Here is a 15,264-nt window from a genome sequence, read left to right as displayed (position 1 = left end):
GATTGCTGACTAAGGGTCAAAACCATATCAGTCAAAGCTCTCTGGATCTTACCATATATTTATTGTGAAAATCAGAGGCAAGAAGGGTCATGTAGGGAAATTACATAACTTCCAATGACATAAAAATGTCATCACATTCTGACACCAATCGTTCTCATTCTCTCCTTCCTGTTGTAATTTTGTGATGAATTTGGACCGTCTGCTAACGTTTTACTTACATATGGTCGTGAGAGGAATATGCGTTCATAAAATGCATGCAAAGAAATGATGCTGTTGTTTTTCACTTTTGAGTTGAAACGAATGTGAAGCATCCTGTGTAAGAATATGCGGACGAGAGGCCATCTAAACTGTGAAAGCGCTATCACCATTGACACCAAAAACGACAACAATGTAAGATACCTAGTCTTATATGAGATAATTAGTTTTGTTTAATAATAAAACCTACTTTTGGACCCTTTCATTTTATATTTCTATATATATAAAGGCTAGCTTTTCTTTATCCACAAAACAGACCAACTTAATACAGTGTAGCACGCTTGTTGTGATAGGAAGAAAAAAGAGAGAGTTGGCTATGTCTCACGCTTATTGTGTGAAGGAAAACAAGCCCTGCGTTCGATGGGTTGAGAGACACTTCAAAGACTGTCTTTGCAATCTAAAGGATGATTTCTCTTTCGCTTTTGGGCTAGTTAGCCTAGTCTGCTGGGGAGTTGCAGAGATCCCTCAAATCATCACCAACTTCAAAACCAAGTCCAGCCATGGAGTCTCCCTTCTTTTTCTCCTTACTTGGGTTGCTGGGTTCGATTTCTTCTCCCCCCGAAACCACAAAACCATCACCCTCATTTCTTAATGACCCAAAGAATGTTCGATTCCTGTTTTTTTATTTATGTTTATGATTATTCTTCTTCTTTTTATTTGTTGCAGTGATGTGTTCAATCTTGTTGGATGTCTTCTGGAACCTGCAACGGTGAGTTTTTTCTTTTTCAGGCTTTGGTAAATTGAATTGGGAGAGCCATAGAAAGCATTAGTGTGCCTTTCGTGGTCCAAAAACCTGAAGCCAAGTGGAAAATTTTGGTTGGCTCTGGTTAAAACCACCCTTTTGTTTTTGTCAACATAGATGCTCTCTTTCAACTTGTCCACTGCCGTAGTTTCAGAAAAAATTATATTCATCAGTCCCAATTGAAAATTTTTCATTTTTAAATTTTGTGGATGCAGTTGCCGACTCAGTTCTACACAGCTCTGGTATACTACTGACGCCTTCTGTGTAGGTTTACATTTTTCATTTCATAAATGAGCCTTTCCTCTATTTGGGTTAAAGGCAAATGGCCCTACTCAACAGCATGGGTTTATTGGTCAAGTTCTCTTGAGTAGACCTGTCAAAATGAGCTTGATTCATTGGATTGATTTATTTTATATTGAATATAGATTGAGTTGAGTTTAAAAATTTAAGTTTATATTAAAATCGGATTTAAAAGGATCAATCCATCATATCAATGGGTTGAGGTAGGTTTGGGCAGGTCAGCAATATGGATAAAATTTTTTTAATAATTTTAATTAATTTAATAATTTTATATATTTAATTATATAAAATTAATAATTTAATTATTAATTGTATTGATTATTTTATATTTTTTAATATTTACTTATCAAATTAATAATTTTAATTTAGATTAAAACTTGTTATCTTTTTTTTTCTTTAATAATGAATATTAGATGATAAATTGATAATGATTCATACCTTCAGACATCATTGCTGTCTAAACAAGATTTAAATGTTTTGCTTGAGGATAAGGATTGAGGAGGATATAAATGAGTCTTGAAGTTTTTATTATTTAGTTATATACGTATGTTTAACATATGGTAGTTTGTATTAAAGATTTCAACTTTATTTATGTAATTTATTTGTTTATTTATATTTGGTGTAATTTATTTGTTTGTAATATGTTTTTATTATTTAATTTATTGATTAAATCGTAAAATAATTTTATTGATTGAAAATTTGTTCAGTAAAATCATAAAAATGATTTTTTTTAAAAAAAAATTTTTTTTTTAAAAATGGACTGACCTAACTTGACTTATGAGTTTACAAGGGATAGATTGGGTTGAGGTTTTAATGGCTCGTGTAAAAATGAGCTGCCCCGGCCCAACTTGTATTTTCCCAACCTACAAAAGCTCGGGTCGGATTGAGTCAGGCCAGTTCATATTGACACCTCTACTCTTGAGGCCCACTCAATGCATGACCATACCTTGGGTTGCATTGGATTGGGACTTTCATCTAACCTTTAGCCCAATTCCACATTAAAATGAAAGACCCAAGCATGTTTGCCAATTGCTAGCAAATAGTCAATACCTATTGACCCATCATACCTATTGACCCATCAATCGATTCATAAGGATAAGTTCAGAGATTTAGAAAGAAGCCAACAAGATGAGAAGTATATCCACTTACCAACTTGGCTAATTTTGTAAAATTGTCTCACATATTTTTGATTTCATGTTAAACTACAACAATGATTATTAGCTAATTGCCTGGTTTTCATTGTCAGCTCTATACAACAAGTACTTTGGTTCTAGTATTGCAGACTATATACTATGATAATGTCTACAGGTGGTGGAAATGTAGACGGATCAAAACTGACAACATGGTATACATCTTGCTTTCCTAACACATTCTGGTCTTTACATGATTTTATTGCAGACCACAAATTTTGTTTCTGAGAAACATGGTTTCACGAATATGGTTGTGTAATGTTAGGTTGAAGACGAGAAAAAACCTTTGAAGCCTGGCAAAGCTGATTCAGGCATTCCCATACCTAAGCCCTCACCAAAAGCCAATCCTCGCGGGGAGTTTTACTACACGTAATAAACTTTCTTCTTACATTTTTTTTTTGTTGAAGATTTATTTCATAATTCTTGTATTGAGGAAAGCTAATTCCTCTGAGACATTCCATTGTTTCAGGTCAGCTAGATCTCTGGCTGGCAGTGGTACTTCACCTTTTCGAACATATATGAGGGTAGCTAAGAGTGGTCCTTCAGCTATGGAACTTGACAGCGATTCGTCATCAGAAGATGAAGCAGCTCCAGTTTCATTCAAAAAGTCTGGTACCCAACCTAGGCCAATCCCAAGAGCCGTGAGTCTTCAACTTGCTAAATGACTTTGTAGCTAGCTGAAACAAGAGAACTATCTCATCCTTCGATTTGTGCCCGCATATTTGATGATTCGAAAACATTAAAATGCTGCAACTTTTTCACTTTTTCTCTTGAAAGACTGGTTGAATAACATTGATATGTTTAATAGTTTAAATTTCATTTTTCTGTGATTTATTTTAGTTTCGGCTTTCTCATATGAGTGATGGCAGCATTCATCTTTCAGGCTGCAAGTTATGGTACATTTCTAGCTGCCTCTGTCAACTTACCTCTAGGAAGTAAGGCGTGGATGGAAGCACGCACAGGTTTTACTAGTAGAAGACTATTACAGGTATCCTTCCTGGTTAATTCTAACTCATATTCAACAGAAATTGGCCCCTGTAAATTACCTCTAATCATTAGTCTCTGTCGCAGGAACAGAGTATGGAGCACAGCGCCTTCGGTCAATGGCTGGGATGGCTAATGGCTGCCATATACATGGGAGGCCGAATCCCTCAGATATGGTTAAATGTAAGCAAGCATTGAGCTAAATTAAGTAGTAGCTATTACAAAATCTGCATACATTTCTCTCTTACCAATTCTTCCGGTTCCTTATCAAATCATTGCTCTTTTTTTTTACCAGATCAAAAGAGGGACTGTGGAGGTAATACTCTTAACTATATATTTTTACTGCTTCTAAAAGCATCTAGGTTGATTCACTAGATATCTGGAAATTGCATAGGGCTTGAATCCTCTCATGTTCATCTTTGCGCTGATAGCTAACGCTACTTATGTGGCAAGGTTAGCTCTGTTTTAAACTTGTCTATTTATATTTTACTTCATTCTGCAACAATTCGCTTGTCTCAGGCTCTTCTTTTGAATGTCTGCACAGCATTCTAGTGAGAACCACTGAATGGGAAAGCATTAAGGCTAATATGCCATGGTTGCTGGATGCTGCAGTTTGCGTGGCACTCGACTTATTTGTATCCTTTGCTTATTTTTCTCACATAAACATAACTTTTTCCCCTGACAATTCAATCATCCCAACAGTTATTGCTTGCTTACACTGCCATTGAACCTTAACATTCTGCATAAACAGATCATATTGCAGTACGTTTATTACAAATATTTCAGAAAGACAGATAACAGCGACGGAGAAGACTATGGAGACTACATGGAAGCAAGTAAAGAAGTTGTGCCATGATTGGACATTGCAATAATCATCTGAATGACCCAAATCTTTGGAGTTGAACTTCCCCTACGTACCTTGCTAGTATATGGTTGCAGTGTAAGCTCATGCTTTTGTAGGACGACATGTTTCAATCATCAAACTGAAACTTTTGTTTTTTGGTGGCGTTTTTGATTAGTCAATTAACAACCTTAATGTAGTCATCTTTTATCAGCTAATCTGCTCTAATTCAAGAACTGGCCATGCAAGACTCCTTTTTTGTCTTCTATATGGTCAATTAGACATATAGTTACTTTTCAAAAAAAAAAAAAATTAGACATAGAGTTAAAGCTAATTCTTCATGGAGATCTGGTTTTTGATCCATCAACAAATTTTAAGGTTTCCAATGGTGATCTTGTTTTATGATGTTTGAATATATGTTAAGGCACATTTGCACATGATGAATATGAAATATTCATACAAATCTCTTTTTCCTTTTTGCTTTTGTTTTTTTGGTCATAAATTTTTCTCTCGGCCACCTCCAAAAAGAACGTGGAAACGAAGATTTGGGCCATCAAATGGGCGTTATTTGGACGGCTGTTAGCTCCCCATATATTTACTTGGGCCATATTGAAAAGACTTAAACCATAGAAATTAGTCTATTTTGCATAATATATTAAAAAATATTAAATATATATTACTCTTCCCTCTCATTTTGCTTGTTCTTATTTAATTTTCAAGGAATTATTTTTTAAGTTTATTTTATATTAAAATTTTAATATTTTTTAAATTTTATGTACCATAATTTTTAATGCCGAAAAGTAAAAAAAAAAGTCATAAAAATAATTTTAAAATATAAAAAGTTAGAAAAATAGGTATTCAAAAATAGAAAGAAGCCATAATTTTGGAACACTTGGAAAAGAAAAGATGAACAAAGAAAGAAAAGTAGTAATTTCTATTGCTCCTTTTTTTTTTTTGAAAGGTGGGTAATTAATTTCTATTGCTCCTAATTACTAAATAATATACATAGATATAAATAAAAGACTAAAACAACAACATTAAAAACAAGAAAAAAATCAAAATCAAATCCTGTCTTGTTAAATTAACAATGAAAAACCAATTCTATTTAAGCATGTTTTATTCACAAATATACCCAACGAGGAGCTGAAACATCAACATCAAACAATTCTTAAACGAGTATTAAAATTTATAGTCTAGCACAAATTAGATTGCCTTTGATCTACTCCCTTCAGCAAAGAGATTGAAACTCATATAAACTTGCAAAGACTAAGTCCGAAATCCATCACGGGAAGCCACACCAACATATCACATGTGCTGTAATCTTCAACATGAAGTGACCAATTGGTTAAACTTAAGCCCTCAGATCATTGGTGATTTACTTCATTATACTTTAATCAGTTGTCAGGGTTCTGCTTTGGCCCGGCCCCCCATCTCTGATTCCTTCATTCCTTCTCACATGGAAGCACGAACCTGTCAATCAAACAGGATTGCAATTTCATAAAATATTCAAATAATGTACATAAGAATTTCACTGAAAAAATGGAATTAAAATTGTAACAGGTTTGAAGATTTGTTTCCTTCATTTCATAATGGCTAATTTGGGCCTGTTAGCCATTGGTCTTTGCCTTGCCTTTCCCTCTTTCAAAGTTTTTGGTTGGTTAATTAGTTCATGTCAGTCTGTTCCACGTTACCACTAAAGACCAAAACCAAGTCAGGCTAACAATGATTACATTAAAATAAATTCACATTTCAGATATAATTGTATAATCCCTTCCTTCACCTTGTTCATATTTCCTAGGTTAGATCTTATTACATACACAGCTTGATAAGTTGACTGTTGAGTCTGTAAGTGATCAAGTTTATAAATCCCGAAGAGTTGACCCCTTAAACCCATATGCAGAGAGATCGATAGGCAGGCCATAGTAATTAGACTGTCAGAAACTTAATTCTTCGCCTAGCTTTATAGTTTGTTATTTATTTGGTCCATAGCACAAGGCAGCTAACCATGTTTCCAGGGCTACAAGTCTGTAACTTCCGTGGCTTGAAGCTCCAAAGTCTGATTCCTGGTTTGGAAGATAGGAAACTGTCCTTCGGAAAAGGATTATTGAAAGAAAGAGAAAGAGGGCAATGGGAATCAGACGGGAGCAAAGCCTCCAGCTGCTAAAAACAAGAAAATCATTAAAAAAAAAAACTCCTTATTTTATTTATTTAAAGTCAAAATAATATCAACATGAAAAGAAGATAACGCGTTTACTGTTCTATTTTTTAAAGATTTTATTTATAACAATAATTAACGTAAAATTTATTTTATTACCATGAATAATTTGTTAAAAATGGCCAAATCAGACCTATCAATTTAGCTCTTTGTCACGTCAATAGAAATCTTTCAACTCAGGCTTGGCTGGGTGGGTTCTGGGACTGGTCAGAGATTGAATTCAGAACATAGATTTTTAAGCTTTGAGGGGGGAAGAAAAAGGAAAAGAACAAATCATTTGCCAGCCAAAAATCCACAAGTACTGCAATAAACCAGATAAAATGGGAGAGAAATTCCACAACCACGTGATTTTTTTTATGGGAAAAAAAGATTACTCTACCTAATTAATGGCTTCTAACCTGTAAGGTTAGGTCAAAAAACTCAAAATGCTCAACGCTTTTCCTTTCAAAGAAGTCAATTGGATTATACTTCTGTCGTACGATCAAATGGAGTACCCATGTAAAACAGAATTTTGTGTACATTTTTTGACTTATTTTGGGGTGGACTACAGCTTCTGGAGGACCTCAAAACGAGTTTTGGACTGAGAGAGATTATTATTTAGTCAAAGTACTGCTATTTTGGCATATATGGTGGTTAGTGCAAGATTTGCCTCACTTGTTTATTTCCCATTCTCTAATTGAGACACAATTATATTAATATTATGCCATAAAAGATTTTCCCAAATCACAAAAAAAGGGAGAATATTTTTTTCAAGGGAAATTTTGTCGAAAATCTATTGAAAATCTCAAAGTAAACCCTTTATTTTATAGTGAGTTTTGCTTAACAAAAGATGAACAAAATTAATGGAGTGTACCTAATGATTTTTTTTTTTTGGAAAGACTGGACTGTACCTAATGATTAAGTATATGTTTAACAACAATTAGCTGTCAAAGGATCGTACTGATTTTCATATCATTGAAAAAGTCTTAAGAGCAGCTCCAAACTCATTCTTGCTAAGTAATTTGGTCACCAAATCTTCAATTTCACCTTCAACCTCAAATTTTTGTATCAACATAATTTAGTGCCTTTTTTGGAGAATAAACCCTAGGCCATGTGATGAAAGGCAAAATGGAAAAATAAAGAAAAAACAAACAAACAACTAAAGGCTTTGATCATGTGTCTGTTGGGACCCCATAATTTTTTTCCTCTACAATGACAGCTTAATTTGCGGTGTAAATAGAGATTTGGGTATATGACCTCGGCAAGGAAAAAGCCTTGTAATATGTAATGAAGCCCTTTGCTTCGGCTAATCATCATGGGAAAATGCTACCAAGTTTTTTGTTTTTTAGGCAGTCTTGAACCTAAGCAATAGCCCATCAATCATCATCATTTTGGTCAAAGTATAAAAGGTAAATGTTTGGCTTTGGCAGGACAATGGACACCAAAAGAAAAAAAAAAAAAAGCTAAAGTGATATAGTAAATGAATTGAAGCTAGTTATGGCTATTGTAAAAGTATCCCATGATAAAGCTTTCCTCTTCAAATATAGAAAGAAAACAAACTACAGTGATCATGGGCATGTAGGTAAACAAATGGAAAATCATTTACTGCACGTGTATGAAATTCAAAAGTGTCTTAAATTGTGCAGTAAAACAAGGTGCAGTCCATTCGACCAGACATGGCACCAACATCATATAGTTTTCAAAATTTCACAATCAATGCCCGGGATTTTTGCAAGTTATTATCGGAGAAAGATGTCGATGCAATAAGAGGGAAAAAGAAAGGAAAAGAAAGCGATGAACATGGAAATTTTTTGATCTTGTTTCTCTTGTTTAGTAGCCGTAACTGTGATATATTTATATATATATATATATACTGTTCTCAGATACATAGATCAAAAAAAGGAAAAAAAAAGGATTGTAAGATTGTTAATGGTCTCTGCTGTATAGTCTATGAACACCTCCCCCCACCCTTCTCTTGATCATCTGCCACAGAGATCTTAATTTTAACACTCAGATCTCTGTTCTCCTAAGTTCTATGGCATCATTGAAGCTAAAAATCTCAGCCCAGAAAGGGAAAAGGACCCAGCCAAAAATATATATATGTTTATTGTAGAACATAAACCAAAATTCTAAGACTCCAAAGCAAAGGGTGCTTGCAGCAGATCATAAGGAGCCCATAAAGCATCCAAAGGGCAAGGCCTGTTGGCATCTAGTCTCACCCAAGGCTTCCCTTTCCCACTCCAATGCAACAAACTAACAGGACCAGGATGCAAATCCCTACATAATCCTCTATAATTATCGCCTCCGAGTCCATGTTGGTTCCATCTGTGATCAACAGGGGCTATGTTTCCTGCAAAGACAAGTAAAAACGGTGGCAAAGACCCCAACTCATAGATCCTCATTCTCTTTTGAAGCTCCATCCATTCAATTATCTTTGTAGTGTAATCTCCTTCACGCCATCTTTGCATGTCTATCACCATCACCCCGGTGTTAAAATAACAAGCTTTTCTTCCAGCAAATGTTAAAGACAATGTAGGGTTGGACCAGAAGGTTGGGGTGAAGTAGGAAGTGAAGTTGGCGTTGCAGTACTCGGGTGCAGCTAAAACCGAGTTGTCTCCAAGTGGAGTTGCGGCGAGTTTAGCAATGTCATCGACGAGGACGAGGTCGGAGTCTAAGTAAACGACGCGGCGGAGACATGGAGGGAGGATGTTGGCGAGGTAGTTGCGGGCGTAGTTGAGAGGGCAGTCGAGTGCCGAGCGGATGGAGGTGGAAATGAGGCCTGAGACGGCAGAGGAGGCGTAAGGGTAGATTTGGAATTTAAGGGAAGGGAAGGAGTGGGAGATTTTGTGACGGAGGTGGTGGTGGTTGGCGGTGGAGGAGGCAATGAAGTGGAAGAGGATGTTTTGAGGGCAGGAAGAGTGCTGAAGGACGGAGAGAATGGCAGCCATTGAACCACGTAAGTAGGCCGCGTCTAGGGTCATTGCCACGTGAACACCTTCATCGGAGCACATATCGCTGGCGCCACTACTGCCAAGGGAGCGGCAGCTCGGAGAGTTATAAAATTGCGGGGCTTCTTTGAATCTATGGTAAGCGGTAGTAGCGGCAGCATTGGTGGCCGAGGCGAGGAGGAAGAATAGGAGGAGGAGGAGGAGGAGATGGTGTCGGTGAAGGTGATGTGGTGGGAATAGTGCAAGTTTGGACATCTTCGTGGTGGGAAGGGAAGAGGATATTACAAATTAGGAAGAGTTGGGAGAGTTAGATTGCGGGTTTTAACCTTTTTTTCAGACTGGGGAGGGGGACACATCAATGATTTCTACTCTGTGTCCTTTGAACCCACGTTGGCTGAAAAAAGGGTGCTGCTAGGAAGCTGAGGCAAAAGGTTTTTGAACCATTAATTTAGTCTTTGCCTTCACATTTCTTTCTTCCATTTTTGAACTTGCCGCTCTCATTCTCCTCTTTCTTTGACACAAACTGTTTAGTATTTTACTTTAATGGGGTCTCAAACAGGGTATACCATATCAAATCTTTATAGAGAATATACGAATACTTTTATATCTTATGTTCAAATTTTGGTATGCTTTCACTATTGAAATCAAGATCTGCTAATTTAAATGTGGTAAAACTTTGAAGAATTTGCCAAGATCTGCTAATTTATGACTTAGTTTTTTTTACTGTGACAACCAACAAAGGACAGATTATTTAACTTGGGTTTTCCTTCCAAGATCTTACAATGACATACCAACGATTTGGTTGAGCCATCCAGGTCTAGGAAAGCTCCAGCACAGCACATTGCCTTTGAATCTAAGGATTTGCATGTTTAGTGGAAGCATGATCCATGTTTATCAGCCTTTTTGTTGCATATCCTCAACCATTTATTTCCCTCATTTACCTTCTTCGATAACATTTGGCTTAATTTTGATGAGACAATCAAAACCCAAACTCTTGATTTTGATGGCTTCATTTCTCTTATTGGAGTACTGATTTTTTTTTTCACTGATTTGATCCTGATATTCCGTGGAGCATTTAATGCAGAGGCCTACCTGTGGCTATTCGTGTCTCATGGTTAAAGGCACTGGGGCAATTCAATTAACTAAAATTAATGTAAAAAATATATAAATATAAAATAAGGACACATCACCTTATTGTACGGCCAGATCTGCTTCAACACTTAATCGGCGGGTGAGAGAGAACAAAAATGAAGATGCCACGTAGCTGAAATGAGGTGGGTCCATACAGTGCCACCTAGCAAGACATAGAGGGAAAAAAGATGGGTCCCATTGTTGGAAAGATTATGGTGTTCATTAATGGATAGGGACATGGAAACTAGAAATTGGTGGAAAGTGCTTCCCTAACTACACATTTTGCCCTTCCATCTCTCCTTATCTAACTTGTGATCGTGTGACAATATGAGGTCCAGACAGGGGCTCCCCTTGTTGCTTAGATATAAAAGAAAAAGGCTTCTAGTTTTGGCCATAGATTTGGATCCACCATCTTCCATATATATATAATAAAAATAATAATAATAATAATAATAATTTCTATTTTTTCTTATATGATATAAGTGGAAAAATCATATTTAAAGTTTGAATGCAACTATGCATAATTATATTTAATATATTCAAACGTATAAATTAAATTACTCTTGAAAAAAAAAATGAATTCATCAACATTGCTTGAAAAAAATTATTCAATAGTGATAATCAAATTGTATGTAAATCACTTTACATTTAAAAGAAAAAGCACGTATTTAAAAATTGAGTATATTTTATACCATTGATTTTAATATAAAACTTGGGATAAGAATAGTTAAAGGCATCTTACCATTTACTTGTATACATGAGGTTTCTACTATTATTAAAACCAAAACCCTATAGGCAAGAATGCTTTCGTTTAACAAGCTACTCTTGTACCAGCAATGATAGTGTTCTTTAATGAAAGCCTTTTCCTCTTAGCAAACCAAAATTAAAAAGAGGAACCATGGAGGTTTATGTGAAGAATAAGAGAAATTAGATTAAAGAGGGGAAAATGGAGAAAAAAAAAAGAAAAAGAAAAAGAAAAGAAGGGAGGAAACATCCTCCACTGTATATCATTGAATAGCATGTGCACCTCACATGCTCCTCAAATAAGTTATTTTGCCCTTTATTAACAGAAATGATGGGAAATGCTTCCTCTTTCCATTATTAGAGTTTCATTGAAGCAAAATATTTAAAACCGAAGGAAGCATGTGCTATACACATGACAAACTCCCTCAAGTCCATACACACCTTCCAATTATAAGGGTGACCCTAGCGTTCTTTCCCTCTCATTTTCTTTCCTCTTGTTTCCAAAAAAATCGAACCCCATGCGATCCTTTTCCACTGATTGACATTACTCCTCTTCTGTCGGCGCTGCGACTTCTTTATTATTTTGAAAACTATGTTTTATCTCTCTCTGTCTCTGTCTCTGTCTCTCTCTCTCTCTCTCTCTCTATATATATATATATATATATATATTTATATATAGAGTATATTTATGTATCCGATTTCAATATCTTCAATTTTTCTAAAATTATATATGTATTTAAAGAGTCGAACGTCCATGTCTATAACTTTTCAATTATACCTTTTTTCTTTCTTTCACCTTTCTTTACTGTGGATCTACACAATATATATATATATATATGTGTTGATCATAGCTGCGGCAGCACTGTTTATCACCGACAGCAGATGATGGATGAAGGAAAAGAAAGTCAGCTTAAAGCGGCGATCCCAATATTATAATCCTCTCAACTCTCAAGCTTTGTCTGTTTGCTAGTTATTGACGGTACAATTTACCTGGTACGCGTTATTCCAAAAGTCGTATGTTTCGTAGAGGTTTGGATTTTTTTGTATTACTAATATATGTTTTACTTTCTTTTGCTCCCCCTCGCCCTTTTGCGTTGTATGGTAGTATAATAATACCATTAACGAGTTGCCAACCGTGCCTTCCATTAATAAATGAAGTTCAAAGTTCTAACAGTTTTTAATATATTTTTCTCAACTTTATTTTGACTTTTCTAGTGAATACCAGATGACAAGTGAGCAATTTTGAACTGGAAATTTGTAAAGGTATTCTCGCTCGTTAAAGAAAAGTAGATTCCAAAGGTAGAATAGGAAAGGAGAAAATGAGACAGATTTAACAAGGTTTATACAAACTGACTCCCTCACTCACAAAACAAGTAATCTTGGATGATATTTTGAGTGTGTTTTTTTAAACTAAAGATTTAAAAATATTACGAATCAATTAAAGTATATATATATAGCTCATATTAAATCTTTAAGATGAATATCAAATTTAAAATGAATTGATAATAATTGAAGAGATGTGAGAATTTTTATCATCATATGTAAAGAAATAATGAACTTATCACGTGATAATTTATTATTAAAAAAATAACAATAAGAGAGGTTGTATCGATTTCGATATTATATCAAATTTTTAAACATATGTCTAATTTAATCAGTTGATAATAAGTAGAATGCCTCTTACTATATTTGTACCCTTAACTTCTTTTAATTTTAATAGGATTTAGATTTGTTTATCTCCATTTTAATATATAGTTTGATTTATTAGATATATAATATTCTTGTGTCAAAAGGACAAAAAAGAAAAAGGGTTTGGAAGGGTAGAGGAATTAAAGTTCAATTGACAGCCCGCAATATTGAAGAGGCTTATATCTTTGACAGGACAAGCTGGCGAAATGGACCATATCAATGACTTCCATTCAACAACTAGTTGCAGAGAAGCTTAAATGCATCAGCACAGTAACTTTGGTCAGGGGCCACCATTGAAGAATACATATCAAAGAAACCGTACAATCTAAAGATACAGATATAGAAAATTATGAGTCAAAGAAAAGACTGGAATTGAACTACACGGTGTTACGGTAGAAGAAGAGATGGACAGCAGCCAGCTCCCAAGCGTTTACTCGAAATTCCCCCGTCCTTTCCATTGATTTTGACACGGTTTGGTGCATGACATGGAATGGAAAATTACTTTTGAAATATCGATCCAATGTGAACCAGCTGACCTTTTTCACAAATAATATATTGCAAGTAAACTGAAAAAACAAAAAGTGACATACATGATGGCCTGGGGGAACCTGCATTAGCTACATAATTAAACCTAACAAAGGACTTAATTAAACACATCTAGAGATGAGAGGAAGTTCATGATGCCATTTTTCTGACTCAGGTATCTTGTTCTTTCATTTTTGTGAATATTTCTATCACTGTGGCCGCCAATTAATTAAGCTTGAATTTAAGCACAAGGCTGCTTTACATGAGTGCTTTATCGTTAAACTTGTGCTGGGCTAATAATAGGATTCCGCACCAGAAATTTCCAGGATACTAATATTTTCTTAGACCCATCCTTTCCAATGGTCCCAGCTTTCCCAGAAAAACCAATCAACGGCCCTGAGTTGATTTTTCTTAAAATTAGTTAATAATAGATGAAGAGACTCTTAATTTAATTGATGTGATATAAAATATCTTTTATCATCATTTCAATATTCTCTATCACGTAAAAGTGACACAAATTTATCAAGTGAAGCTGAAGATGAAAACTTGCGGTCCATGAGCATAACCTAACCTTTGACAAGGGCAACAGACCGCTTTAACTGCTGGGTATACAGAATTTATTCGTTTCCATGTGGTAGGAGAGGAAGTGCTTTGCCGTGGTTAAATTGCTCGATTTCAAGCATTAGACTGAAACTGTTAGGAACTTCCTTTCTCAACCACGACAATGCAAAATCCAGACAGTGGAGCTGAGCAATAAATATCCTTAGTGCAAGACAGTGATCTTTTGACGTTGGAACTACGTGCAGAATCGATGTTTCAAAGGACCAACTTTATTAAGATTTCATTTTTCTCCGTACTTGAGAAAACAATAAATACGTTTCAGGAATTCCTACCACCAAGGCCATGGTTCGATGAATGAATCGCATGAGCTATTATGGGTTCCCTGCCCTACCATGTGGATACACATCTCAGTCTCCTACTAAATGCAAACATCAGAACAGTCCATGATTCAACAAAGTTGTGGCTGAAAAAAAAACACTAGATATTCAAAACTTAGTTTCAAGTTTGAACATAGAGTGCTTATACTAAAAGTTTTCCATGTGTTAAACTTGAGTAAAAGGCAAGGGGAGACACCTAGCTTTGATGAACACGGAACTGTTGCAGTCTTGCAGACAGACACAAGAATTTGAGGACAGCGCACAGTACAAACTTACAAACATTTGGGCTGGCATTTCCCCACTAGCAGCAATCATGTTCACTATCATGGCCCATTCGATACAAACAGCCCAATTCGAGCCTGTTGCTCGATGTTGGTTAGATGAATTTGTGTTCTATCAAAACGACGTCCATTGTTTCTTTAGAAGCAAGAACTATGTTTGAGTGCCAGACACAAGCTCGTTTGCAATATAAAAAAAATCTGATCAATCCAGAATGTCCAATAATTGGCTAATCGGAGACCTACATCCATGTCCAACACCGATAGTGTACAATAATTGGATGACACAAATAGGAAAACGATTGTTCCTGTTTGACTTAACAACAGCGTAATAATGCCTCAACTTAAGGATTTGAGTTTGATCTGATAAATTAAATTATCATGTTTGACTTAATAATGAATTAATGATCTAAGACTCCAGTAAAAGTATTTCCAAAAACTTAAACCAGCCACTAGTCAATAAACCTACTGATGTGGAGGAAGTTTTCATTATCAAAAGGGTGTT

General features: G+C 35.3%; 1 protein-coding gene and 1 pseudogene across 5 annotated transcripts; one reads left to right on the top strand and one right to left on the bottom strand.

Moving 5' to 3' along the window:
• Positions 1-493: 493 nt before the first annotated feature.
• Positions 494-4,530, top strand: LOC18610999 (PQ-loop repeat family protein / transmembrane family protein). 5 transcript variants are annotated; one of them, XM_018114604.2, is made up of 12 exons: positions 495-795; positions 922-964; positions 1,213-1,239; positions 2,544-2,642; positions 2,753-2,856; positions 2,957-3,128; positions 3,371-3,475; positions 3,565-3,654; positions 3,767-3,787; positions 3,866-3,924; positions 4,016-4,106; positions 4,223-4,530. In XM_018114604.2, exons 1-12 carry the CDS (start codon positions 572-574, stop codon positions 4,325-4,327), a joined length of 1,140 nt encoding a protein of 379 aa, XP_017970093.2. In that variant the 5' UTR covers positions 495-571; the 3' UTR covers positions 4,328-4,530. The 5 variants fall into 5 exon arrangements, 3 of the variants coding, with proteins under 3 accessions (XP_017970093.2, XP_007047037.3, XP_007047042.3); XM_007046975.3 differs by having other exon boundaries at positions 3,559-3,654; XR_001926331.2 differs by lacking the exon at positions 3,866-3,924 and having other exon boundaries at positions 494-795; positions 3,991-4,106; positions 4,223-4,281.
• Positions 4,531-8,301: 3,771 nt separating this feature from the next.
• On the bottom strand, positions 8,302-9,987 carry LOC18610998 (putative galacturonosyltransferase-like 1 pseudogene; annotated as a pseudogene).
• Positions 9,988-15,264: the final 5,277 nt, after the last annotated feature.

The sequence above is a fragment of the Theobroma cacao genome, chromosome 1, assembly GCF_053813885.1.
Source record: "Theobroma cacao isolate CCN51 chromosome 1, ASM5381388v1, whole genome shotgun sequence".
NCBI classification, from domain to species: Eukaryota; Viridiplantae; Streptophyta; class Magnoliopsida; order Malvales; family Malvaceae; genus Theobroma; species Theobroma cacao.
Note: the sequence above shows the minus strand (reverse complement) of the source record. Positions and strands in the feature narration are given on the sequence as shown.